We start from the raw sequence: 25869 nt of genomic DNA, 5'->3' as shown, positions 1-25869 counted from the left end.
TTTTTTATAATTGTTTTCTATATGTTATTTCTATGTTGACACTTCGCAGCCCATTTCATGTGGCGAAACTCAGCCAGAGTCTGGCTACTGTTGAGCAACTGGCTTTTATCACAATAAAGATTTCCTGAAGGACTTGAGATCTATCCCCTTCTTTCGTTTACCTCACGGCTTTCATAGATCAACTTCCTTGGTGTTTTTTGGGTCCACGCGTGTTTAAAAGTTACCATCTGAGGTCTAGATTCATCATTTTGCAATAAATATAGCAAGAATAGCGGCCATGATTAAAAAAAAAAAAGGGGGGGGTGTTGGTTAGGGTAATTTTCCTGGTACCACTTCACATAGCTATTTTACCACAATGCACGTTAAATTTATCGCACCTGAGATATTTCACATCGCAAGCTGAGAAGTGCCTGGACAAGTGTTTATCGCATTTTGGGGCTGCTGCTGGAGAGAGAGAGCACCTTTATAGAGGCTCACAGAAAAGTGAACTATTTATACCACAGTAAGAAGGGGCACTAGTAACTTGGTGAGGTTTGTGGGATGGGTTCTGGGGAGCAATTTTATATGCCCAGTCATACATACGAACAGCACAGTTACCATCAGTGAAGATTTAATGTGATTTGAAGGGATGAAAGGTGAAAGAAGAGATTTGTACCATGTTCTCTCTTCCTAGCTTAATGCACTATGGGGTAGATTTTAAAAATTTGCGCGATCGCATATTTTTGTTCGCTCACCAGGCGCAAACAAAAGTACGCTGGATTTTATAAGATACGCGCGTAGCCGCGCATATCTTATAAAATCCGGGGTCGGCGCGCACAAGGGGGTGCACATTAGAATTTGTTTCTTTGAGGTGCAGTAGTGTATATTTCAGAGCTGATTTATGTATGTGCTTTCTCTGATTACCAGTATAGCTTGGAAACATTATGAAAGAGGATATATGACTTTGGCATTTAAGAAGCATTTAATTGCCTGGGTAAAGCATGATGTGAGGTCGGTTATAATACAATTATGAAAATCAATACAATTATTTCTATCACTTAGATTTTTTTTTTTTTAATATTTATATCACATCGGTGCACCACTATCCAGGCCATTAAAGAACACATGTGACATCCCAAAGCACTGTAGCTTTTATAGACCAGTGTGCAGTGTAAGTTTCATCAGATTTTGTAATCTGTGTCACTGACCAAACTTTGAGTGAAGGTGTGAAAATTAAAATACATCCGTAAAAGAACCAGATAGTGCTGCCAGCATTCAGAATGAGTTACACATAAGGACCCTTTGTGAAGAGTTTACTTGCAAAATGAGCTTACTGACTGGAACATTAAATAGTATACTTATTTATGTAATTAGCCTCTAAAACTGTATCAAGCTTATTTTTAAATCCATGCGTTGAATTTGCTCTGTTCTAGCAGTAGAGTTATATCAGTCCTTAATACCTGGTTTGGAATATGTTTTCGTATTTCCTCTTTCCCCCAACTTGAATCTGAAGAAATTTAGTTTTGCTTGGTTTCCTCTGGGTTCACCTTAATTCTTCCAGTTCTCTTGACTTGGATATTGCTGACATTCTTCCTTCTAGTTTTTGTTCCTCAAGCGACTGGTCCTCCTGTTTCTTCATACTGAATTTGTATGTATTTACAGATGTACAGACCTATAGTGACTTATTGCCCCCCCCCCCCCTTCCGCTCCCCGGAGAAGGCACTGGAGATGCTGCAGGGGCAGTGTTCATAGACCTGGTGGGAGGGAGTCACAACTGTCATGCAACTGACATTGAGTGGAAGGATTTAGGGCCTGTGATTGCAGGCTCTGGAAGGAGCCCAGGGGCCTGGCCCCCCCCAGCTGAGGATTGTCATTAAAATCACTGGCATAAAGTAGGTTGGGAGGGGCTATAAAATAGGGGGAAATGTCCCCTGTCCCAGATCCCCCACCCTGGTTCTGACAGCGCTGGAGTCACAGGAAGAAATTGCCAGGCTCAAAAAATAATGTATTGCCCCTTTGGGGGGGAAGTACTGCTTCGGTTGTGCCTTGGTTTCAGTATTCACTGCTTCAGTCAGCAGCATGTTTATGGTCAAAGTGACTAACTTCATAGTGTTCATCTCAGCACATGCTGCCATCTTTTGCTTGTCTCCTCAGATGCCTTCCATCAGATAATACGAAATGAAGGGATCCTAGCACTCTGGGACAGTACATTCCCCTCTCTGCTGCTGGTATTCAACCCCGCCATTCAATTCATGTTCTATGAAGGATTAAAACGTCAGCTCCTAAAGTCACAGGCGGAGGTGAGATGCCGAGCCAGGGTTCAGCCTTCCAGCTGAAACTTAAAATGAATCCCTGTCCAGTTTGTAGTCTATAAGTATGACTAATGCAATTCTGTCTCAGCTGGTTAAGACGCTTAGATCTGAAGCTTATTTGCTATGGGTGTACATTGTAATCGCTGCATGAAAACTTAATAAAAGATTAAATAAGGAAAAAAAAAAAAAAGCTCAAAGCTCAGTCAACCAGAATGTATTTAACTTTGGGCCTGATTTACTAAGCATTTTCCTGTAGACACAGAATGGGGGGAAAAGTCTTAGTAAATCCAGGCCCTTGGAATGGTTGCAGATACAGCTTTTATTTTAGCCGGTCAAACAGAGATCAGCTTGCGCTTAAGAGTACAGTCACAACTGAGCAAACATTGAATGCTATTCAAGCAAAATACGAAGCATTGGGGAAAGTGCAAAGATTCTACCTCCTTATTGTGGGGGGAGATAGAGAGTGGTTGCTTATTGTCTAAAGCTCTGGAACAAGCCAGTAATAATGCACCCTCTCAATAATGGTGACGGTAGTGACTGTCTGTGTACCACAGCAGCTTTCCGTGATGCAAGTTGTTACTGGGGGGTCTCACAGGGGTGTCTGATTTGAATCATATGACATAATAAAACTGAGTGGAAAGGTAGGATGGGGCCTCTAGCTTTGTCAATAAACCTCTCTCATCTAAATTTCATTTTTAGACTTATTACAAACGTTTTTACAAAAAAGTACTGAAAGTATGTTACAACAAAATAAATACAAATCAGGTCGACTTGACCTCAAAATGTATTGCCTGTAAGCTCGGCTTTACCTTTTTTTTTTTTTTGCTTTTAAATCACAGCAAGAGACCATTATTTTCTCATAACTTTCTAACCCATTGGTTATCTCTTGTCTAACTCAGTTCATCAAAATGAAAATCTGTCCCATTCAGATTTAGTTTTGCACAGTGGTGATGTAGCCAGACTGTATGCATGATCTGCTTTTATTTCCTTCGCCCTTTCTTTGTTTTCACAGCTTTCATCTTTTGAAGTATTTGTTATTGGCGCAGTGGCTAAGGCTATTGCTACGGTTGTGACTTACCCCCTGCAGACAGTGCAGTCTGTTCTCAGGGTGAGTATGATGGAAGCCCCCCTGGGGCTGCATGCTGGGCAGTAGCGTTGGGAGCCAGAGTTCATTGGTCAGTGCTAGACACTGAGCTCCGGGTAGTAGAAGGCTGATATTTGTTGAACAAACAGCTCTGGTATTTGCTTTGCTTTTTCAGTTTCGACATCACAGATTAAACTCAGAAAACCAGACATTGGGGAGTCTCCGGAATGTTCTCTACCTCCTTCAGCAGAGAGTCAGGTGAGCATCTCATATCTTTCCTTTTTTTAACTTTGTATTTATTCTCTGCTGCCTTTTCATTCATATACTAATTGAAACCTGCAAAAGATTTACCGTACATTCAGATTAGTATTTCGGTATTGGAAAAGTACCTCTTTAAACAGAAGTGTAGCGAGGGTCTCCGGCACCCAGGGCCAGAGTGCATTTGTGTTGTCTCCCATGCACCCCCACCATGGCAGGGCACAACTGTGTGGGATCTCTTTCCACTGGGGAAAGGCAGGAACCCAGCCAGCACGTCACCACAGGGTGCCGCTGTGCAGGGCCAGTGCTAACCTTTTTTGCAGCCCTGTGTGAACAATTACATTGCTGGCCCTTTCTCATTCTGGGGTGTGGTTTTGTTTTTTTTTTTGGGGGGGGGTTTCCCTTTTACGTTTTATTTGTATTCTTTTTCTAATCAGAGTCAGTGCAAGGGTATTAGTGAATCTTACAGCTTTATGCCCAGCCTTCCCCCCACCATGGCCCTCTACACACCAATTTCAAATTATGCATTTATAATAAAAGATTTTACATGAAAAAGGACACTCAAAGTACAGTCTTTTGAAATAAATATCACAACAGCATGTACATTATATTTACATGCACTGCTGTGGTGTCAACCAGATAACCCTGTATAAAAGCCCAAAAGATCCTTGGAACACATATTTTAGGACTATTGTAACGCATTTTAGGTGTGGGCTTTGTCCTCAGAAAGCCATGAGCAAGCTAAATTACAATTACAATGTAATAAACCTCCCATTCCAAAACAGCACTGCCAGCAATCAAACGGTTACCACCCTATGAAAAGGTGACTCTGCAAACATTACACCAGGCTCTAAAACATCAATACACCTCCTATCAGGAAAACAGAACAAACCAAGCTTCTGTAGATCCCTACATAGAAATGACACATTAGCAGAATTCTTACCCTCAGTCACAAATGCAGAACACAGACAAACCCTCGCCAAATATAGAATAAAGTGACCATAAAGTATAAATGGAAAAGTGCAGACATAAACTGAACTGGAAACAGCAACAAGTCAGAATCAATATGTAGTGTATATATGGAAAAACTAAAGCATCATCCTTCCTCAGAAAACATCAAACAATAAAATCAAGAAATAAAGCATCAATCATAATAGTGAAATAATACTAATTTAATATTTCAAAACAGCAGATGACCAGAATAACATCCAATAATTAAAAACTGATCTTTTTTTAAATTTCCCAAACACCAATACAATATTTCAAAACCTCACACACATCAAACACTCGATTAATTAAAATCATTAAGGATTAAAAAAAAAATCACTCACTCTCCATACCTGGTGGCTTTTGACTTCCGGTCAACCTGAGATTGTCTGAGTAGTGGGAGAGAAAGGGAGGTGCACAAACTTTCTCTTACCTCATATACACACATTTATCCTCATGCTCACACTGACACACACAAAAGCTGGCTGGCTCCCTCTCTCTCAGGCTCACGCACACACTAGCTCACTCTCTCTTGGGCACATGCATGATGGCTCTATCCGTATCTTAAACACACACTGACTCCACTCCCTCTCCTCCACACAGACACACGCACCCACAGGCTCCACTCCTTCTCCTCCACACAGACACATGCACCCACAGGCTCCACTCCCTCTCCTCCACACAGACACCCGCACCCACAGGCTCCACTCCTTCTCCTCCACACAAAGTGATGCTATTATGTTACATTTTTAATGAACACATTGTTTCCTTTATTGATTCTAACCATTATAATTGTGTTTACAAAGTAATGATTATGTACTTTATGTATAAATGATTAATTAAAATAAAGGCTTTTCATCCTTGTTATCATCCCTGTTATAAACAAAATATTAAAATGTAATAATTAAAGATCACTTCCTTAGCATATATTCATGCTTGGTATTCTTTTGAATCATTTTGCAAAGTGTCATCAAACTCTCCTAGCCATGCAGATATTTCTGCAATTTTAGCTTCTGTGCAAAAAGGGACTAGTAAAATGTTTTAAGTGCACAGTTACATTTGGTTGCAGATATCGGTAATATTGTTACAAAGGCAGAGTCAAGGGAAACTGTTAACTTGATAGGAGTTAGTACCTAAGCACATCCTAAAGAATGGTTTTATCCACTGCGGATGCTAAATTTGTTAATGAAGACTTTGGTAACTGTACCTTTCCCTGTATGTACCCAGATCAGTCCAGACTCCTGGGTTTATTCAGCCTCACTGACACTGCTTGATAAGCCCTGGTGCCACCTGCAGTAGTTCAGTATTTCTCTGTCTCCAGCAGATGACTGGTGCATAAACCTGCAGTTCTTCTTTTACCCTTTTTTCTAGCCTTTTTTTCTTTTTTTGGGTGAGCCTTCCTCCCAGGGGGCTGGTACCTTTGGGAACCATTCTCTGTTTGGTTGAGGTGGACCAGCTGAGGTCCAAATTGTTCCGTAGGGTGTAAATCTGATGGTTCAGATCCCTACCCTCACAAGGCCGGTCTTGCGGCTTTCAGCCCCTTTTTCTTCTTCAGGGGTTTCTCTCCTTCTTGCTTAGTGGCTGATCTGAGCTGGACAGCTCCTTTCAGCCCTAGGAGAGGAACTTCCCTGCTAATTTTTGTTAAAGTTTAAAAAACAAAATAAACAGAAGACCGGCTGAGTGGTAAGGCTCTGGGGCGAACCCCCTCCCCCCCTGTTCGTGCTGGTTTGTTTGATTTTTCTTTTTTGTTGTTTTCTGTTTTCCTCGGCATGGTTCGCAGCTCCGCTTGCTGCGTGCGTGGGGCAGTCCCAGCGCGTCTCAGTCGGGCCGGCCTCTGTTCTAGCTGCGTTTCGGGGGGAGGGGAAGGGCCCTCCTCCTTCCGGGAGTCTCTAAGCAGCGGCGCTTTAATAAGCGCGTGGCTGCCGTGGTCGGGCCAATTTTAAATGCCCCTCGTGGCAGGAGTGGCGCGTGCCGCCATTTTTGGAGAGGGAGGGGGATCTCCCTCCACGGCTCTCCCCGGTCCATCCAGGCCCCCGTGAGGGGCAGGGGTTCCCCAGAGGCGCTGGTCAGCAGATCCCTTTGCCTCAGGGGCCTGAAGAAGACCAGGTCCCGATTTTTACCTCCGGGTTCGTGCCCCTTCTCTCCTGACTTTATTCTCCTGCTCCACTAGGTCTATCTAGCGCAGCAGGAAGGTTTAGGGTGCCCACAGTTGCCCCTGCAACCTCCAGGGGCCGAGTCAGGGTCTGTGCAGTCATGTGACTCGGGGGGTCCCGCTTTTGCCCAGTCCGGGGGGGGGGAGCAGCGGGGGGCTTAGAAGTCCCGGTTCCTCCGGCAGGGGCAGCAACAGTGTCAACAGCACAGGATCTGGGATCCCCGGACTTGGATCAGGGAGATGACATGGGGACACCTTCTGTGGCAAAGGATGATGACCCCAAGATTCTCCATTTGTTCCGGAGGGAGGAGTTGGACCCCCTGCTTCCTCAATTTCTTGAGGAGCTTGGTTTGAAAGTTCCTCAGGAGGTTCCGGAGATGAATGGAGCGGACCCTGTCCTAGATAGTCTTAGGGCTCCTCCTTCCGCCTTTCCTTATAATAGGTCAGTGCAGCAGTTGTTAGAACGTGAGTGGGATTCCCCAGACTCAGGCTTGATGGTGGGTAGAGCGATGTCAAAACTCTACCCCTTGCCGGAACAAACCTTGGAGCTTTTTGCGCTTTCGCAGGTGGATGCGGCAGTTTCCACGGTCACTAAGTAAACTACTATTCTGGTGGCGGGGGCCATAGCACTTAAGGATGTTCAGGATCGAAAATTTGAGCTTCATCTCAAGAGGATATTTGAGGGGGCGGCCGCCATTTGCTTCGGCTTTATGCAAAGAGCATTTTTGCGCTGGCTTCAGAGTTTTCAGGATGGGCAAACGCTACCTGGATCCGACACGTCTAATGCAGATCGCATGGAGGTGTCTGTCGCATATGTAGCTGATGCCCTTTATGATTTGGTGCGTTCGCTGTCTCGAGTTATGAGTTCTGCGGTGGTGGCCCGATGCTTGCTGTGGCTCAATCACTGGTCTGCGGATGTGTCTTCTAAGGCCCAGTTAGGTTCCTTGCCCTTCAAGGATCGTCTGTTGCTTGGGGAGCAGCTGGAGCAGCTGATAAAGCAGTTGAGTGAAACAAAGGTACACAAGTTGCCGGAGGACAAGCCTAGGAATAGTCAGGCTTTTCAGTCCCTGTCATGTTTTAGTGATGGCAGACGATCTCGTCCTTCTAGAGGTCCCGTGGGGTCGCAGTCACAGAAACCCTTTCAACCTCTGGGTTTGAATTGCGGTCAGTCCTTTCGTGGCAGCTGAAGACATTTCAGGGCCCACATGGCTGGAGGAACCACTGGGGTCAAGTCCTCCCCATGAAGCAAGGCTGGTTCACTCTGCCGTTCCCTATATAGGGGCTGTCTGGCAGAGTTTTACGGGGCGTGGACCAAGGTTACACAGGATCAGTGGGTCCTCTCGGTGATAAGAGACGGTTACGCGTTAGATTTTGCATGTCCCGTTCGCGACCTGTTTTTAGTCTCCCCTTGCGGGTTCTCGGTGAAGCGTCATGTGGTGCGGGAGACTTTGTGCAGGTTGTGCGAGTTAGGGGCGGTGATTCCGGTGCCTCCGCACAAGCGGGGCAGGAGTCGTTATTCCATCTATTTCATGGTGCAGAAAAAGGAGGATACATATCGACCCATCTTGGACCTCAAGTCTGTCAACGCGTCCTTAAAGATACCGCGCTTCCGAATGGAGACTTTACGTTCATTGATTTGCGGCGGTGCGCTCTCAGGAGTTTTTGGCTTCCCTGGATCTGACGGAAGCGTATCTACATATTCCCATTTATCCAGATCATCAGCGCTTTCTGAGGTTCACAGTGCTGGATCAGTATTTCCAATTTCAGGCTTTCCCCTTCGGACTGGCCACGGCTCCTCGCACGTTCACCAAGGGTAATGATGGTGGTGGCGGCAGCTCTTCGGCACGAGGGGGTGCTGGTGCATCCTTATTAAGAAAGGTGGAAGGAAGGCAAAATGATTACCGTCATGGCTAAAACGTGAAGTAAAACTCATAATAAAAACAGGAAACCTGTGAGGGAGTCGGTTGGACCATTAGATGACCGAGGGGTTAAAGCAGCTCTTAGGGAAGATAAGGCCATTGCAGAGAGACTAAATGAATTCTTTGCTTCTGTGTTTACCAATGAGGATGTTGGGGAGATACCAGTTCCAGAGATGGTTTTCAGGGGTGATGAGTCAGATGAACTGGACCAAATCACTGTGAACCTGGAAGATGTAGTAGGCCAGATTGACAAACTAAAGAGTAGCAAATCACCTGGACCGGATGGTATGCATCCCAGGATACTGAAGGAACTAAAAAATGAAATTTCTGATCTATTAGTTAAAATTTGTAACCTATCATTAAAATCATTCATTGTACCTGAAGACTGGAGGGTGGCCAGTGTAACCCTAATATTTAAAAAGAGCTCCAGGGATGATCCAGGTAACTCTAGACCAGTGAGCCTGACTTCAGTGCCAGGAAAAATAGTGGAAACTATTCTCAAGATCAAAATCGTTGAGCATATAGATAGACATGGTTTAATGAAATACAGTCAATATGGATTTACCCAAGGGAAGTCTTTCCTAACAAATCTGCTTCATTTTTTTGAAGGGGTTAATAAACATGTGGATAAAAGTGAACTGGTAGATGTGTATTTGGATTTTCAGAAGGCGTTTGACAAAGTCCCTCATGAGAGGCTTCTAAGAAAACTAAAAAGTCATGGGATAGGAGGCGATGTCCTTAAGTGGATTACAAACTGGTTAAAAGACAGAAAACAGAGAGTAGGATTAAATGGTCAATTTTCTCAGTGAAAAAGGGTAAACAGTGGAGTGCTTCTGGGACCTGTACTTGGACCGGTACTTTTCAATATATATATAAATAATCTGGAAAGAAATACGATGAGTGAGGTTATCAAATTTGCAGATGATACAAAATTATTCAGAGTAGTTAAATCACAAGTGGATTGTGATACATTACAGGAGGACCTTGCAAGACTGGAAGATTGGGCATCCAAATGGCAGATGAAATTTAATGTGGACAAGGGCAAGGAGTTGCCTATAGGGAAAAATAACTCTTGCTGTAGTTACACAATGTTAGGTTCCATATTAGGAGCTACCACCCAGGAAAAAAATCTAGGCATCATAGTGGATAATTCTTTAAAATCGTCAGCTCAGTGTGCTGCAGCAGTCAAAAAAGCATACAGAATGTTAGGAATTCGTTAATATAACAGAAAATGTCATAATGCCTCTATCGCTCCATGGTGAGACCGCACCTTGAATACTGTGTACGATTCTGGTCACCACATCTCAAAAAAGATATAGTTGCAATGAAGAAGGTACAGAGAAGGGCAACCAAAATAATAAAGGGGATGGAACAGCTCCCCTATGAGGAAAGGCTGAAGAGGTTAGAGCTGTTCAGCTTGGAGAAGAGACGGCTGAGGAGGGATATGATAGAGGTCTTTAAGATCATGAGAGGTATTGAACGAGTAGATGTGACTCGGTTATTTACACTTTCGAATAATAGAAGGACTAGGGGGCATTCCATGAAGTTAGCAAGTAGCACATTTAAGACTAATCGGAGAAAATTCTTTTTCACTCAACGCACAATAAAACTCTGGAATTTGTTGCCAGAGGATGTGGTTAGTGCAGTTAGTGTAGCTGGGTTCAAAAAAGGTTTGGATAAGTTCTTGGAGGAGAAGTCCATTAATGGCTATTAATCAAGTTTACTTAGGGAATAGCCACTGCTATTAATTGCATCAGTAGCATGGGATTTTCTTAGTGTTTGGGTAATTGCCAGGTTCTTGTGGCCTGGTTTGGCCTCTGTTGGAAACAGGATGCTGGGCTTGATGGACCCTTGGTCTGACCTAGCATGGCAATTTCTTATCTTCTTATGAATCCTCGTACATCCGTATCTGGTCGATTGACTGATCAAGTCAAAATCTCCAGAGGAAAGTTACCAGGCGACCACCGGAGTCAAGAATCTATTGCAGAATCTCGGGTGGGTCGTCCATACAGCCAAGAGCTGCCTGCAGCCCTCCCAATCGCTAGAGTACCTGGGAGTCCGGTTCGACACCAAACAAGACAGGGTTGTTCTTCCCCCTACAAGGAGAAGGAAACTGTTGCACTACGCTCGCCCCAAGGTATGGGACTACCTCCAAGTTCTCGGACTCATGTCATTAACCCTAGAAGTCGTCCCATGGGCAAGGGCCCACATGCGCCCACTACAACGTTCCCTACTGTCACGATGTAACCCGATATCCCAGAACTACTCCATTCGCCTCCAGCTTCCGGCAGAGGTCCGGACCCAGCTCCAATGGTGGCTACAGGAAGACCATCTGAGCAAGGGAGTAAGACTATCCCCACCAACCTGGATCTTGCTCACCATGGATGCAAGCATGTGAGGGTGGGGAGCCCACTGCCAGGAACTGACGGCCCAGGGGCAATGGGACAAGGAAGAGTCAGGATGGAACATAAACCGACTGGAAGCTCGAGCAGTCAGACTAGCCTGCCTACAATTCAGTCACAGACTCCGGGGCGAATCTGTCAGTCATGTCTGACAACGCCACAACAGTGGCCCACATCAACCACCAGGGAGGAACCAGAAGCCAACAGGTTCCCTGGAAATAGACCCCCTAATGGCGTGGGTGGAAGCAAACCTGCAAGGAATCTCAGCTGCCCACATCACGGGAAAAGACAAAGTCACTGCGGACTACCTCAGCAGAGAGAGTCTAGACCCAGGGAAATGGTCGCTGTCGACCAGAGCCTTCCAGTTGATTAGTATACCGCCGGGGAACTCCAGCCATGGATCCCCTGGCAACTCGGTCCAACGCCCAAGTTCCCAAGTTCTTCAGTTGCAGATGAGAACCGCAATCCCGGGGAATCGACGCCCTCGTCCAGACCTGGCCACAGGAAGACTTGCTTGTACACCTTTCCTCCATGGCCACTACTGGACGGGATCATTCGCAAGATAGAATAGCACATGGGGCTAGTACTTCTAGTAGCCCCGGACTGGCCAAGAAGGCCATGGTACGCGGACATGCGAAGATTTCTTGCAGGGAACCCTCTGTGCCTACCTCCACACAGGGACCTTCTCCGGCAAGGTCTGATCCTCCACGAAAACCCAACTCGATTCTCTCTTATGGTCTGGCCATTGAGAGGACTCATCTGAAGAAGAGTGGGTACTCTAAGGCAGTGATTGACACCTTGCTCCAAGCACACAAGTTCTCCACGTCTCTAGCTTACATACGAATATGGATTATATTCGAAGTCTGGTGTGAGGACCACGAGATCCTTCCGCAGACTGTCAAAATCCCCATGATCCTGGAATTTCTGCAGGATGGCTTGAAGGGGTTGTCTCTCAACTCCCTCAAGGTTCAGGTGGTCGCGCTGGCCTGCTTCAGAGCCAGAGTGGACGGCATCAGTCTATCAACCCATCCGGATGTTTCCCGCTTTCTGAGAGGGGTCAAACAAATCCGACCACCATTAAAGTGGCCGGTGCCCCTATGGAATCTGAATCTAGTACTAGACTTCTTAGCGGGAGCTTCCTTCAGACCTACTCGCGGTTTGTCACTACGGCTCCTGACCTTGAAGACTGCATTCCTAGTGGCAATATGTTCATCCTGTCGCATCTCAGAACTTCAAGCCCTGTCCTGTCGAGAACCGTTCCTCAGGTTCACACCAGGGTCCATACAATTACGCACAGTCCCCTCTTTTCTTCCGAAAGTGGTTTCTCAATTTCATCTAAACCAAACCATATCGCTACCATCTCCAGACGAACATAAGGACTCTGAAGACTCACGCCGACTTCGCCATCTAAACGTCAGCAGACTCCTAGTCCGATACCTGGAAAGATAGGAATCCATATGAAAGATGGACCACCTATTCGTCCTTCACAGCAGGGAAGAAACAAGGGGAAGCGGCCTCGCGGGCAACCATAGCCCGCTGCATCAAAGAAATAATCAAGGTGGCCTACGTAGAGGCAGGGAAGTCTCTGCCTCTACAAGTCAAGTCCCATTCTACAAGAGCCCAGGCAGTGTCCTGGGCAGAAACCAAGATGCTGTCACCCGCCAAGACCTGTCGGGCGGCCATGTGGTCCTCCATACATTCCTTCTCCAGGTTCTACTGCCTGGATGTCCAGGCCCGGGAGGACACATCATTTGCAAAGGCAGTACTAAGTGGGTCATGGACAGCCTCCCACCCGTTTCAGGAGTAGCTTTTGTACATCCCATTGATCCTGAGTCCATTTGCTACATGCTAGGAAATGGAGAAATTACTTACCTGATAATTTCGTTTTCCTTAGTGTAGACAGATGGACTCAGCATCCCGCCCACGGCTGCCCCAAAATCTGGAAACCTCGGATGACAATCCCCGAGAGCAAGACAAGCAGGGGTAAGCCGGGTGTCGGTGTTTTTCGGTTGAGTGCACTGGCGGTCTCCAATTTGGAAATCAGTTGAACCAGTCCTAGTTAATCAAGTTAACTTTATTAACTTGGCTAACTTGATTATTAAAACACACACATATCCACAATTGCTTTTCGAGGAGAATACTGAAGAGCTAAGCTTCCTGCACGGGTATATGTAGGCTGATGTCAGATTGAAATCTGATCCGTCTCCAACTGCTATCAGGAGTACACTATACCCATTGGTCCTGAGTCCATCTGTAAACACTAAGGAAAATGAAATTATCAGGTAAGTAATTGCTCCATTAAACAGTTGTTTTGCTATAATAGCGACAGTATTGTCTTTTGTCAGTATAGCTTTGATTCACGTGATGAAAGGTCCAACTCATATCTAACCAAGCAATATTTAAACCTTCAGTTTGCACACTCTCTCATGATACTGTAACCTTCTGGTGTTGCAACGGACCCTTATTGTATTGACTGCCAACATTAAAAGTAGCACAGGTCATCCAATTCTTGATATTGTTCCTAAGGCCAGGTCACTGGCCGGTAAGCCTAACATGTTTCAGTGTATTTCCCTGTTGTCATTTATCATGTACTAACTTTATTAGTTCTTTTCTAACGCTCTTAGGCCCCACCCAACTTCTTTCTCCAGTCATGTTTTCTGCCCATACCATTTCATTAGTTCCCTGAATTGTGTAATGTCACCTCTCAGCCCCTTTTCAATAGCTCTCCAGGCCTGCATTGCAACCATCAAGTCTGAGAGATGGATTCCCAAGGTACTGTTTTTTTTGCCTGAGACCTAATGATAACTGTTATCTAACTGATGCATGCCTCCTGTATGGCAAGCTTGCCTGCCTGTTCATTCCAGAAAGATTCTCTCCACTCTCCCTTCCTTGGGTGGACCTTGGCATGCACAATAGCTGTCTTTACCCTGTTTGATTTCTTATTTTCAACAAATAATAAATCTGTTTCCATTGATCCTGATTGGCAAGCTGCTCATTATCAGAGGTCTTCCACTCCTTGTTCTTACAAATCAATAACCAAGTGGTTAAGAGTTTGGGATTATATAAGCAGAATCTGTGTAAATAGCTATAGCTTCATTTGGAGGCACCAAAATTATTATATGTTTAAAGGCCCGTATTTCAGCCACTTGGGCTGAATGTGGGACACAGGCTTGGAAATTTTCTTCCTGAATCTCCATCCTAATGGTTCTAAAAACAGTCCTGGCCTTCACCAGCTCATAGAAGGAAGAACCATTGGTAAGATAAACTGTGCTACTACCTCTGGCTGTTGCCTGTGGGAAGGCCTTGCTTATCACATCCTCAACCTGTTCATATCCTGGAGGAGAACCCGTTTGCTCAGTTCCTTTCACTAGCAGGCTATTATCCACTTCTAAGGTTTACTTTTCATAACCTGCACACCTCTGTAACAGGCTGATACAGTACAGTGCGCTCCGATGGAGCGCACCGTTAACCCGCGTTTGGACGCGCGTTTTCGACGCGCTATTACCCCTTACTGAATAAGGGGTAAAGCTAGCACGTCAAACGCGCGTCCAACCCCCCCCCTCCCCGAAACTAATAGCGCCCGCAACATGCAAATGCATGTTGATGGCCCTATTAGTTATTCCCACGCGATACAGAAAGTAAAATGTGCAGCCAAGCCGCACATTTTACTTTCAGGAATTAGCACCTACCCAAAGGTAGGTGTTAATTTCTCTCGGCACCGGGAAAGTGTACAGAAAAGCAGTAAAAACTGCTTTTCTGTACACCTTCCGACTTAATATCATGGCGATTATTAAGTTGGAGGTCCCAAAACTTTTAAATAATCAAAAAAAAATTTTTAAATCGGCCCGTGGCTCGCAGGTTGAAAACCGGACACTCAATTTTGCCGGCGTCCGGTTTCTGAACCCGTGGCTGTCAGCGGGTTTGAGAACCGATGCCGGCAAAATTGAGCGTCGGCTGTCAAACTCGCTGACAGCCACCGCTCCTGTCCAAAAATGTCCCTAGCGCCTCTTTTTACCGCGGGCCCTAATTTGAATAAATTATTTTTCCGAATCGCGCACACAGGAGAGTGACCTGTGCACGCGCCGGGAGAGCGGGCGCTCATCCGCTCTCCTGTGCCATTTACTGTATTGGCCTGTATGTAAGGTCAGGGTCCACTGAACTGTCCAGGGCCTGGACACATTCCTATGTTGCAATTCACCAGAAGCAGTGTATTTAACAGTGAATAAATTGTTTCTCCTGCTACTGGATTTCTACCTATGATATACTCCCAGTGGGACAGGGTCCATATTAATGTGAAGCTTTTTTTTTTTTTTTTTTTTACATGGATTAAAGGTCTGTTCTGTATTGCCAAGCCGCTTGAAAGCATATGCAGTGGAACTCTTACTGCCCTCTTGTTCCTATAAAAGGAAAGCAGCCATATAATGCTCTCTGGTGGCTAGTTGCAGTATATAAGGCAGACTCATCTTGAGCTAGGCCAGTTCATGATGGAAGGGCCTCAAGTTGTTTGCCCTATATGCATTCTCTATCCTTTTCCAACAAGGCCAACCAAAGGAAGGGGGCAGAGAATCCTTGTGGAATGAACAGGAAGAAAAGCTTGCCAAATATCACAGTGGCAAGTCCTTTTGCCAGGGAGCAAAAACCATGGCTTCTTCTGGAACATAGCATGCATATTCCCTGAATCTAGTCCCTCTAGGCGTCATCGTTGTGCAATGGCTGAGATGACTTCTCCTGCTCCAGAAACTGTGAACACTGCTGCTTCAGCATTTCTTGATGTTTTGGAACAATTTTAGTCCCTTTGGCTGTGAAAGTAAAATTGTAATTAACTTTGGAGAAAAAAAATGTTATAATTTTGGCAGATAGAGCTACTAGAAAACAGCTTGCATTTTTGGGTATCTCTTCAGAATTTTTCTAAAATTACACTAGAAAGATGGATTTTTCTTTCTACCTTACCTTCTTTAATAGCGTGACTGATGTGTTCATTAGTTACATTTATTATCCATTTTAGTCCGTACCAAGTGTTGACTTCCCATCTCATTTTCAGACAAAACTCATCTCTGCTATTTTAAGCAATCTTGCCTGTACATTGGTACCTTTTACTAAGGAGTTTCAGCCCATTTGGGCAACACAAGGGTCTGTTCCATGAGAAAATGAAACTGTTAGATGAAAATTTGTCATCTCTTCACTTTGCAACAGATAATTAACCATCTGATCTTCTGCAGCTTCTCTCAATCCATCACCCCCTCTGCCATTAGCTCCCAATCTTGCAGCAGATATTTGTTATGTAATATATCAATCAATTGTCTCCTGATACTTTAGACAATACCTTCCATTCTATGTTAATTCAGTTTCCCCACCCACCTTCTATCTTCCCTTTCCTTCAACCAAGTTCCAGTAACCCTGTTCATTGTAATTTATCTCTATTAGTAGCTTCCTTGCTATTGTTAAAGTTTTAATACCCCTGTTCTATGTGAACCGATATATGAATATGCTTCATGAATGTCAGTTTAGAAAAGAGTTAAATAAATAATCCTCCTATTTGAATCTGGACACTGGTAGGATCTCAGAGAAGATGACCTTGTGCTTACTTTCTCCAGTCTTGCTTGGTGTCCACCTCCTTTTATTTCTGCTAATATTTGAGATTGAGTTGACCCGTTGCTCATTGTAACCAGAGCCACCTCCTTTCCTGCCAGAAGTGTACCCACATGATACTGTTAAGTGGAATCCAGAATTTTACAGGCCTGTTTACAATAATACGTACCTGTGTCTGTTATAGCAGTGCACACCTCCTAGGGAGGTGCAGCCACAATCCCTGTGAGACAAACTCATTACATAGTCCTTCCTTGTTCCCTCCTAAAGCCACCTTTTTGTGCTTTTAATTTATAAACCTTACTTTTATCTTGACAATTTAGATTGTGCAGGGCTGTATGGTTTGGAATTCAGTGGTGATTATATGCTGATTTAGGACCATTTGAATTCTAAGCAGTTTTATGATGGTTAATTAGCATAGCTGGATGAGAAGGTGCATATATTTAAAACAAATTCCTGGAAAGGGAACGAGATGAAAGCAGAAATCCTGTGCACTCACTGTCCTGAGATCTGAGGAACTGCAATAATAAGAGCATGAAAAGTGTCAGGTTGGGGCTGAGCAGTTGTTCATTGAGCCCAGCATCCTGTTTACAATAGGGAGTTAATCCAGGTCACTTGGCAGTATCTGGCAAACAGACTGTGAGGGAAATCTATTCCCTGCTCCTCACTCCAGCAGTAGGAACTAATGATCCCCAAGTCTACCTAGCTAATAACTAATGGACCCATATTCCAGAAACTTGTCCAAATCCAGCTCCACTATTAACTTTTACCACATCCTCCAGCAACAAAATTCACAATTTAAGTGGACAGGCTAAACGCTAACTCTTCTTCCCTCTTCCTTTTTTCATAACAGGTGCCTGGGAGTGTTGGGTCTCTGCAAAGGACTTGAAGCAAAGCTGCTACAAACGGTCTTCACTGCTGCACTCATGTTCCTAATCTATGAGAAGCTGACGGCTGTCACTGCCTCGTTAATGGGACTGCAGATGGTGTCCAAACGCTGAGAGCAGCAGTGCGCCGTGGAAATGAGTCCCCTCCTCTCATTTCTCCTCCACACCCTGCTCAGTGTATAGAGGGGGCTGCTATTGACTGCTGCTAACCAGCCCAAAGCTGGCACTTTAAAACTTAGGATTTTGCAAACTGCTTTTAGTTCAAACAACAAAAATAAGAACCCCATTACCTGCTGTAAATGTTTTGGAATTATTTGACGGGTGGAAGGATTTGAGAAAAAAAAAAGTCTTTCATAAAATGTAATGTGAAAAATGGAGCCTTTTCTTTCATCATGTTTCTATGCTGCAATCCTTTCGTGTGGTCTTCTGATCTCATCGCATTGCAAGCTTGCAAAAATCCTTTATTTTGATTATTTTATCAGATTTTCTATTTTTTTACTTCACCTATCTGACTTAAATTAGACAAAGAATGTTAACCCACAAAATTCCTTTTTACCAGGGCTTCTGGGTCAGATTCCCTGACCTGTGACAGTTCTTCTCCTAGCCTGTGCCAACTTTTCTGATCCATACCAGGTCTTCTCTTCCCAGAGTTGCAGAGAGTAGCTCCCCCTGAACCCCAGCCCTTATTGCAGAGCTTTCCAAAGTGTGTGTCGCGACACTTTAGTGTGTTGCCTGCAGTGTGCTGGTGTGTCGCGCAAGCCCGGTGCACGTGACACCGGCAAGTGGGAGCCAATGCGGCCGCCGGTGGACCTCATCCCACTGGCGGCTGAGCAGTGAAGTATCGCTGTGCTGTGCCGGAGACACACAGCAAGAAGATCGGCAGGGCTGTGGTGGAGCTCACGTCACCACGGCCCGAAGAAAAAGGTCACGTCTAAACGTGCAGGTGCTCCTCCTCCTTCCTGCCCACACGGCCCCGGAAGAAAAATGTTGCCGGAGCCGCATGGGCAGGAAGGAGGAGGAGCATTAGCCGTGTGCAGAAGAGGAGCAGTGTTGTTGCAGTGGGATGAGAAGAGGAGGAGGCCCGGTAGCAGGGTCCCCACCGCGGATTGGCCCGAAAAGATCAGGGCCGCCGCGGATCAGCCCGATAAGATCAGGGTCGCTGCAGAGCCCATCCTGCAGTGACCCGTGAAGAGGAGACCCAGAGGTAAGAGAGAGGCTGAGGGCCCGTAGAGTGTGTGTATGAGATGAGTTGAGAGATTGTGTGCGTGTATGACATGAGTTGAGAGACTGTGTGTCTGTGTGTGAGAGTGAGTTGAGAGACTGTGTGTGGGAGTGAGGACCTGAATGTTTGCAGAGACAGCATGTGAGAGCTTGTGTGTGTGTGTGAGAGAGAGCATGTGACAGTGAGAGCCTGTGCTTGAGCAAGACAGCATGTGGGTGTGAGAGAGAGCCTGGGTGTGTGAGAGACAGCATGTGCAAGAGAGAGACTGTATGAATGATTGTATGAGAGAGCCTGTGTGTGTGTGAGAGAGAGAGAAAGCATGTGAGAATGAGAGCCTGACTGTATGTTTGAGGGAAGAAGATAGATGGAGAGAAAAGAAATAGAAAAAAAGACAATATGAAAGGAATTGGCAAAAAAATAAGAAAGGGGAGGTGGAACAAAAAAGCCTGTGACCAACCAATTAGAAAACTAAGATCAGACAGCAAAGGTAAAAAAAAATTACTTTTTATTGATTTGCACATTACCAAAAATTACATGTGCCAGAGTAGCACTTTCTCTATGCGGATCTCACAATGTACGAGATCAGCATGGAGAAAGTGGAAGCCCACGGGGCCTGCACAGAGGAGGCAGCAGAATGGGCTTCAGTGTCAGTAACAGTAATTGGCACCTCCCCAATAGCCATGCGGCATCAGTGACAGTGGCAGCAGAGGAAAGAGAGAGGCTCCGAGGTTGCTGGCAAAAGAAAGAGAAGGGGGTGTTGCCTTTAGTGTGTGCATGTGTATGAATGGGAGTCTGCCTGGGGGTGTATGTGTGTGAATGCATGGGTGCCTGCCTGAGGGTGTGTCTGTGTATGAGAGTGACTGGGTGTCTTCCTGGGGTTTGTATGTGTGAGAATAGGTGCCTGCCTATGTGTAGTGTATGTGTGTGTGTGTGAGAATGAATTGGTGCCTGCCTGTGTGTGTGTGAGAATGAATGTGTGCATGCCTGGGGGATGGTGAGGGAGTGGGGTGAAAATGAATGAGAGCCTGCCTGGGGGTCAGTTTCAGTGTGTGAGAATGACTGGGAGCTTGCCTGGGTGTGTGTGTGTGTGTATGTGAGGGAGCCAAAGAGAGTGAGAGCATGAGTGTGTATGAGAAAATCCAGGGGAGTAAGAGTTTGTGTGGGGGGTGAGTGTGGAGGGGGAGAGAGTGTCTTAGAGCTTGAGAGTGTGTCAGTGTCTGTGAGAGCGAGAGGTTATGGTGGGTATAAGAGCATGAATGTGTATATATGTGACAGTGTATGTGTGAGAGAGAATGGACATGTGAATATGTGTGAGAGAGAGAGGATAACCTCCTAATCCTTGACAATATCAGGGTGACTGGAAATCAAGAGCTCCCATGTATGGACAGTAGGGGCTTTTTAAAATCCTTATTAGTTTTAATTATTGGGTATTATTTGATATATGTGCTGTTTTGAAACATTTTATTGGTGTTTGGGAAATTGTAAAAAATTTAAATGATTTTAATTAATAGAAATTCTATTTATTAGTAGTTTTAAAATATTTTATTAGTATGGTTTTACTATTATAACTGATGCTTTGTTTCTTGATTTTATTTGTTTTATGAGGAATGGTGGTTTTGTTTTTCACTTATTAATACACAGAGTCTGGCTTCTTGGGGTTTCCATTTCAGTTTTTGTCTAATTTGTGCTCCTTTATTTTGTATTCTGTATTTGGTGAGGGTCTGTCTCTGCTCTGTGTGTGTGACCATGATGAGAGATTCTGCTAGCATAGGGATCTATAGCAATCTGGTATGATGAGCTTTAAGGGAAACATCCAAGCTCCATTGTTTGGGGGAATTTCAGTGGATGCACAGAGTTACAGAACTGGAGGTGCAGGATTTATATTGACATTCTGTCCCTTCCTACACATTCCAGGCTTCTCAGGCTATCAAATAATTATATAGTGTGAAACTGGCCAGCTTTTTAAAATTACGCAGAAGACCCTTTGGACTTTTTTATTAACACCAAATATTCAAAAGCTCTGTTCATCCCATCAAGCTCATATATCTTATTAAAGAGGTAAATTGAATAACACAGTAACTTTGTTTTATTATTGTTACTCATAAATTATAACAGTAACATTAATCTTGGAATATTATATATTTTTAATATAAATGAAAGGTTTTCACAAGATAGGTTGTGTCGTGAAACATTTTATTATGTATATATTTAAGGAAACATACATAAATTGTCGAAATACATTTCGTTCGTTTAACCTTTAACCTCTGGTTTGCTAGAAGACTGAATTACTGTGTCCCGAAATTATGTTTGTCTAAAAAGTGTGTCACCAACATGAAAAGTTTGGAAAGCTCTGCCGTACTGGGTCTTCTGTTTTGGGGCTGCAGGAAGTAGATTTCCTGCTTACCGGCCCCTTCTAGGGATGTAGGAAGTAGATCCCTGTGGTTCATATTGAGCCTGCTGTGGCTGGTGCTGATGTCACTGCAGTGTCTTTAGCCACAACCTCTGGGTCTGCTGCAATAGCCATTGCTGAGACCATTTTTTGTGCAAACCTATGAGTTTTCTTTTTTTAAAAGCCACTTCGCCGATGCGCTAGGAAGTGACAGATTTGTGTATCTGCACAAACCGGGGAATTTGCTATTAATGGATATGCATGTTTTAAGTTGCAATAGCTTTTGCTTCTTTGCCATGCAGTCCTTTTTAACTTTGGTATTGAGATGTTTTAAAATATTTCCAAACACAGGAATGTCTGTGATATACAATAATAGCACAAGAAAAAATCATTAAAATTTTTACAGATTCTCCTATTTGAAAATAAGATCCTACTCCTACTTTGAGCAGGAGTAAAATGTACAGTTATTAGGCATTTTTTTACACTCTGTATACTGTGCTTCCATGTTGGTTTTAACTCTACATGTATATCAACTTAACGGGTGTAGTAATCTTATCAATGGAAAGTTACATGTGTAATTTGAAAAACATAGATGGAAAGAGGCTCATTAGTTGGTGGTTTGGAGAGGGCTGTAAAGTTGCATTCGTGGGCACGGTGGCGGCAAGCATGGCGGCAGTAGCTGCAGACATTATCGAAGTGAAGCAGCAAGGTCCACTGTGGTGGAGCAGATTGGCGATGTACCCTAGGAATGCAGTCACAAGTGTGGCGGCAGAATTCCATAGGAAGCGAGTTTTGTACCACAGTACCAGGTGAGCAGGCCACAGGTGCGATATGGGTTGTACCATAGCGGGCCACAATTTTGGGAGGTGCGGAGGCAAGGGCTAGTGCTTGGTAGGGAAATTTAGGGAACCATGAAAGAAATGCCATGGATATGATCTGCAAGGTATGGGTAACAGAGACCGTCCGGGCACTGGTTCTGGGGTTTGCTCTGCACTGAATGTGGGATTGGAGGGTCACAGGAGACAAGATAGTGATGACTTGATCACCAGGACAAACACACAATCTTCCAGCAACTGGATACGAATGGAGCACCACACGTGCACTTGGTAGACATACTGAATATAAAGAACACTTTTGGAAATTTTATTTACTCCACGGAGTGCCCCTTTACAATTTTTTTTTTCCATTAAACAAAAGTCTAGCTTTATTATATTTAATTTGGATAATTGCAATCATGTCTTGCTTTACATATTTTTATCTCCTGGTCTAGATTTATAGTATGTTTTCAGATTATTTTTAAATATTCCGTTGAAGCCTTCTGTTAATTTTAAGTGATTGAATAGACATAGAAGTGTGGCCAAATGTATCTGTCCAGGCATAACAGCCTGTTGGTAAAGCTCTGCACGCTTCCTTCACCAAGAACCAAATCAGCCTGCTGCAGATTAGTTTCTACAAGTGAAATACAATGCTTCGGTGAAAGCAATATAGAGGCCATTACCATTGCTGTTTGTGGGAGGCATAGAGTCGCACCTACCTGTTCAACCCAAAACCACATTGAAATCCTTGTATTATGCTTCCACGAAAGACAGGGAAGGAACCTGCACAGAGCGGCATTTACAACCCTAAACACCTTGCAGGGCAGTGTAGATGGGCCATTTTGGTCTTTTTCTGTTCTCATTTACTATTTTACCCTGACCAGCAGCTCAGGTTGGTGCATACTCAGCCTGGCTTCTATTCACCACCATTGGCCTGAGCAGGAGTGCATCCATGCTGCTTGACTTTGGTGTCACAGGTGCTAATGTAGTTCCTTGGCTTCCCAGCCGGCAGCAAAGTAAGAAACTGAGCTCTACCTGGAGCAAAACAATGGCTGAGACAGCCCATGGTTCTGCTTTTCAGTTCATGTTTATGAGCTCATAACTTAAGGCTCTATCAAGCCCAGTGTTCTGTTTCCAACAGTGGCCAAGCCAGGTCACAAGTATCAGGCAGGATCCCAAGGGGTAGATAGTCCAAGCTGCTTATCCCAAGAGTAAGCAGTGGATTTCTGCAGCTATCCCTTAATAATTGTTAATGGACTTTTCTTCCATGACCTTGTCCAAGCCTTTTTTAAACGCAGGTATACTAATAGCTTTCACCACATCCTCTGGCAACAAATTCCAGAGCTAAATTATGCGTGGAGTAAAAAAATATTTTCTCATTTTAAATGTATTACCCACTAACTTCATTGTGTGTCCGCTGATCTTTGAACTTTTCAAAAGAATAAACAACTGATTAACAGTACTCGTTTACACTCTGTATACTGTGCTTCCATGTTGGTTTTAACTCTACATGTATATCAACTTACGTTTGTAGTAATCTTATCAATGGAAAGTTACATGGGTAATTTGAAAAGCATAGATGGAAAGAGACTCAAGTAATTACATTTTAAATTAATACAGAAAAAAGATTCCACTCATTATTTTATAGACCTCTATTCTATCTCCCCTCAGCCATCTCTTCTCCAAGCTGAAGAGTCCTAACCTCTTTAGCCTTTCTTCATAGAGGAATTACCTTTTCTAATTCTGCTATATCATCATCGAGCGATACAGAGGCATTATGATATTCTATGCTTTATTCTCCATTCCTTTCCTAATACCCTAGCATTCTATTTGCTTTCTTGGCTGCTGCTGCTGCTGCACACTGAGCAGAAGATTTCAATGTAATTTTAACAATGTTGCCTAGATCCTTTTCCTGAGTAGTGACTCCTAATGTGGAACCTTGCATGTTGTAGCTATAATTTGGGTTACTCTTCCCTAAGTGCATCACTTTGCACTTGTCTACATTAAATTTCATTTGCCATTTGCATGACCAGTTTTCCAATGTCCTCTTGCAATTTCTCACAATCCTTTTGTGATTTGACAATTTTAAATAATTTTGTGTCATCGGCAAATATGGTCACCTCACTTGTTCCCATTTCCATGTCATTTATAAATGTATTAAAAAACATTGGTCCCAGAACAGATCCCTGGGGCACTTCACTATTCACCTTTCTCCATTGGGAAAATTTACCGTTTAGCGTACTCTCTGTTCTCTATCTCTTAACCAGTTGGCAATCCACAATAGGACACTGCCTCCTATCTCATGACTTTCTAATTTCCAAAGAAGTCTCTCATGAGGGACTTTGGCAAATGCTTTTTGGAAATCTAGATACACTATATCAGCTGGCTCACCTTTATCCACATGTTTGTTTATGCCTTCAAAAAAATGTAGCAAATTTGTGAGGCAAGATTCCCCAAAATGAAGCCAAATCTAAAACCTTCCTTGCACCGTTGCCTCACCCACACCTTGAGACTCCGGAGCTCTGCCTGCCTCTGGAGTCCTGCACATGGAATGGGGAACATTTCTGAGAACGCTACCCTGGAGGTTCTGGATTTCAGCTTTCTACCTAAAACCCTAAATTTGGCTTCCAGTACCTCCTGTATTTTTTTTTTAATTTTATTTTTATTTGAATTTCCATTATCATATAATGACAACAACTTTAAAAGAAAAACAGAAAAATAATATTGGTACAGGAGGTATATACTTCTCCTATCTTAACAATACAAAGAACTGAATTTAAGTTTAAATCAAATATTACAGGAGTGATATTCCTTCCAATTCTACATATTAAGAAATAAACATTTATTTTTTTATAAGAACAAATGGGGAACCATATAAAGCGGTTCATAAGAAAGAATTAAGGAAATGGCAGTTTTATCTAGCACAACATTTACTTTCCTTCTATGCCCTAGATCCACATGGAGACATTAAGAATGTGAGTCCAGGTATAGATGTAGCTGTTGAGGGTCCGAAAAAATATATCTATCATTTTGGTGAACCAAAAGACATCTAGAGGTACCTCCTGTATTTTCCTGTTATTGGTACCTACTTGAACCAAGCTAGCCGGCTCCTGCCCAACACTATCTAAAATCCTATCTATGTGATGCATGAGGTCTGCCACCTTCACACCAGGCAGGCAAGTTACCAAGTGATCCTCGCATCTGTCAGCCACCCAGCTATCAACCTTGCTAATAATTGAATTGCCAACTGTAAAAGCCATCCTAACCCTTCCCTGCTGGGCATGTGCCCCTGGAAATCTATCCTCTGTGCAAGACAATAGTACATCATCATGAGGGCAGGTCCGAGCTACAGGATTGCTTCCTCCCTCATCAGGCTGATGCTCTCCTTCCAGGTGACCTTTCTCCTCCAAAGCAGAACTGGGACTACCAGATTGGAGGTGGGGCTTCTTTACTATGTCCCTGAAGGTCTCCCCTATAGACCTCTCTGTCTGTCTTGGCTCCTCCAGGTCTGCCACTCGAGCCTCCAGAGATAGGACTTATTCTCTGAGGGCTTGCAGCTCTTTGCACTTAGCGCACACAGATCACTTCTCTCCAGCTGAGAGATAATCATACATGTGGCATTCTCAGTGCAAAAGACTGGAAAGCCTCCCTCTCACTGCTGGACTTCTTCCTACATCAGAATTTTGTTGGTTTGTTATCGATTTACAATTTCTAAGGTAGCAGGGATGTAAAGCGAACCTAAAGTATTTTTAGACTATGGGTTTATTTTATGTGTCTGGCAAGGACCCTCAAAACACTACAATTAATCTATTAGTCCAAGGGGACTTTTGTGCTACTGCAGAGCGCAGAATTCCCCCAGGAAAATAGCAAAGGAGAC

At 44.0% G+C, this 25869-nt stretch overlaps 1 protein-coding gene across 4 annotated transcripts in view; it reads left to right on the top strand.

The window, feature by feature from the left end:
• Positions 1-17956, top strand: part of SLC25A17 (solute carrier family 25 member 17) — a 100612-nt gene extending 82656 nt beyond the window's left edge. For all 4 annotated transcript variants that reach the window (XM_029590446.1, XM_029590447.1, XM_029590445.1 and 1 more), the window contains 4 exons: positions 2134-2279; positions 3304-3399; positions 3551-3633; positions 17533-17956. In XM_029590446.1, the coding sequence (XP_029446306.1) occupies positions 2134-2279; positions 3304-3399; positions 3551-3633; positions 17533-17680 (473 nt within the window). In that variant the 3' untranslated portion in view covers positions 17681-17956. The remainder of the gene's footprint in view (positions 1-2133; positions 2280-3303; positions 3400-3550; positions 3634-17532) is intronic.
• The last annotated feature ends 7913 nt before the right edge of the window (positions 17957-25869 follow it).

This window comes from Rhinatrema bivittatum, chromosome 2 (assembly GCF_901001135.1).
Source record: "Rhinatrema bivittatum chromosome 2, aRhiBiv1.1, whole genome shotgun sequence".
Taxonomy (NCBI): domain Eukaryota; kingdom Metazoa; phylum Chordata; class Amphibia; order Gymnophiona; family Rhinatrematidae; genus Rhinatrema; species Rhinatrema bivittatum.
Note: the sequence above shows the minus strand (reverse complement) of the source record. Positions and strands in the feature narration are given on the sequence as shown.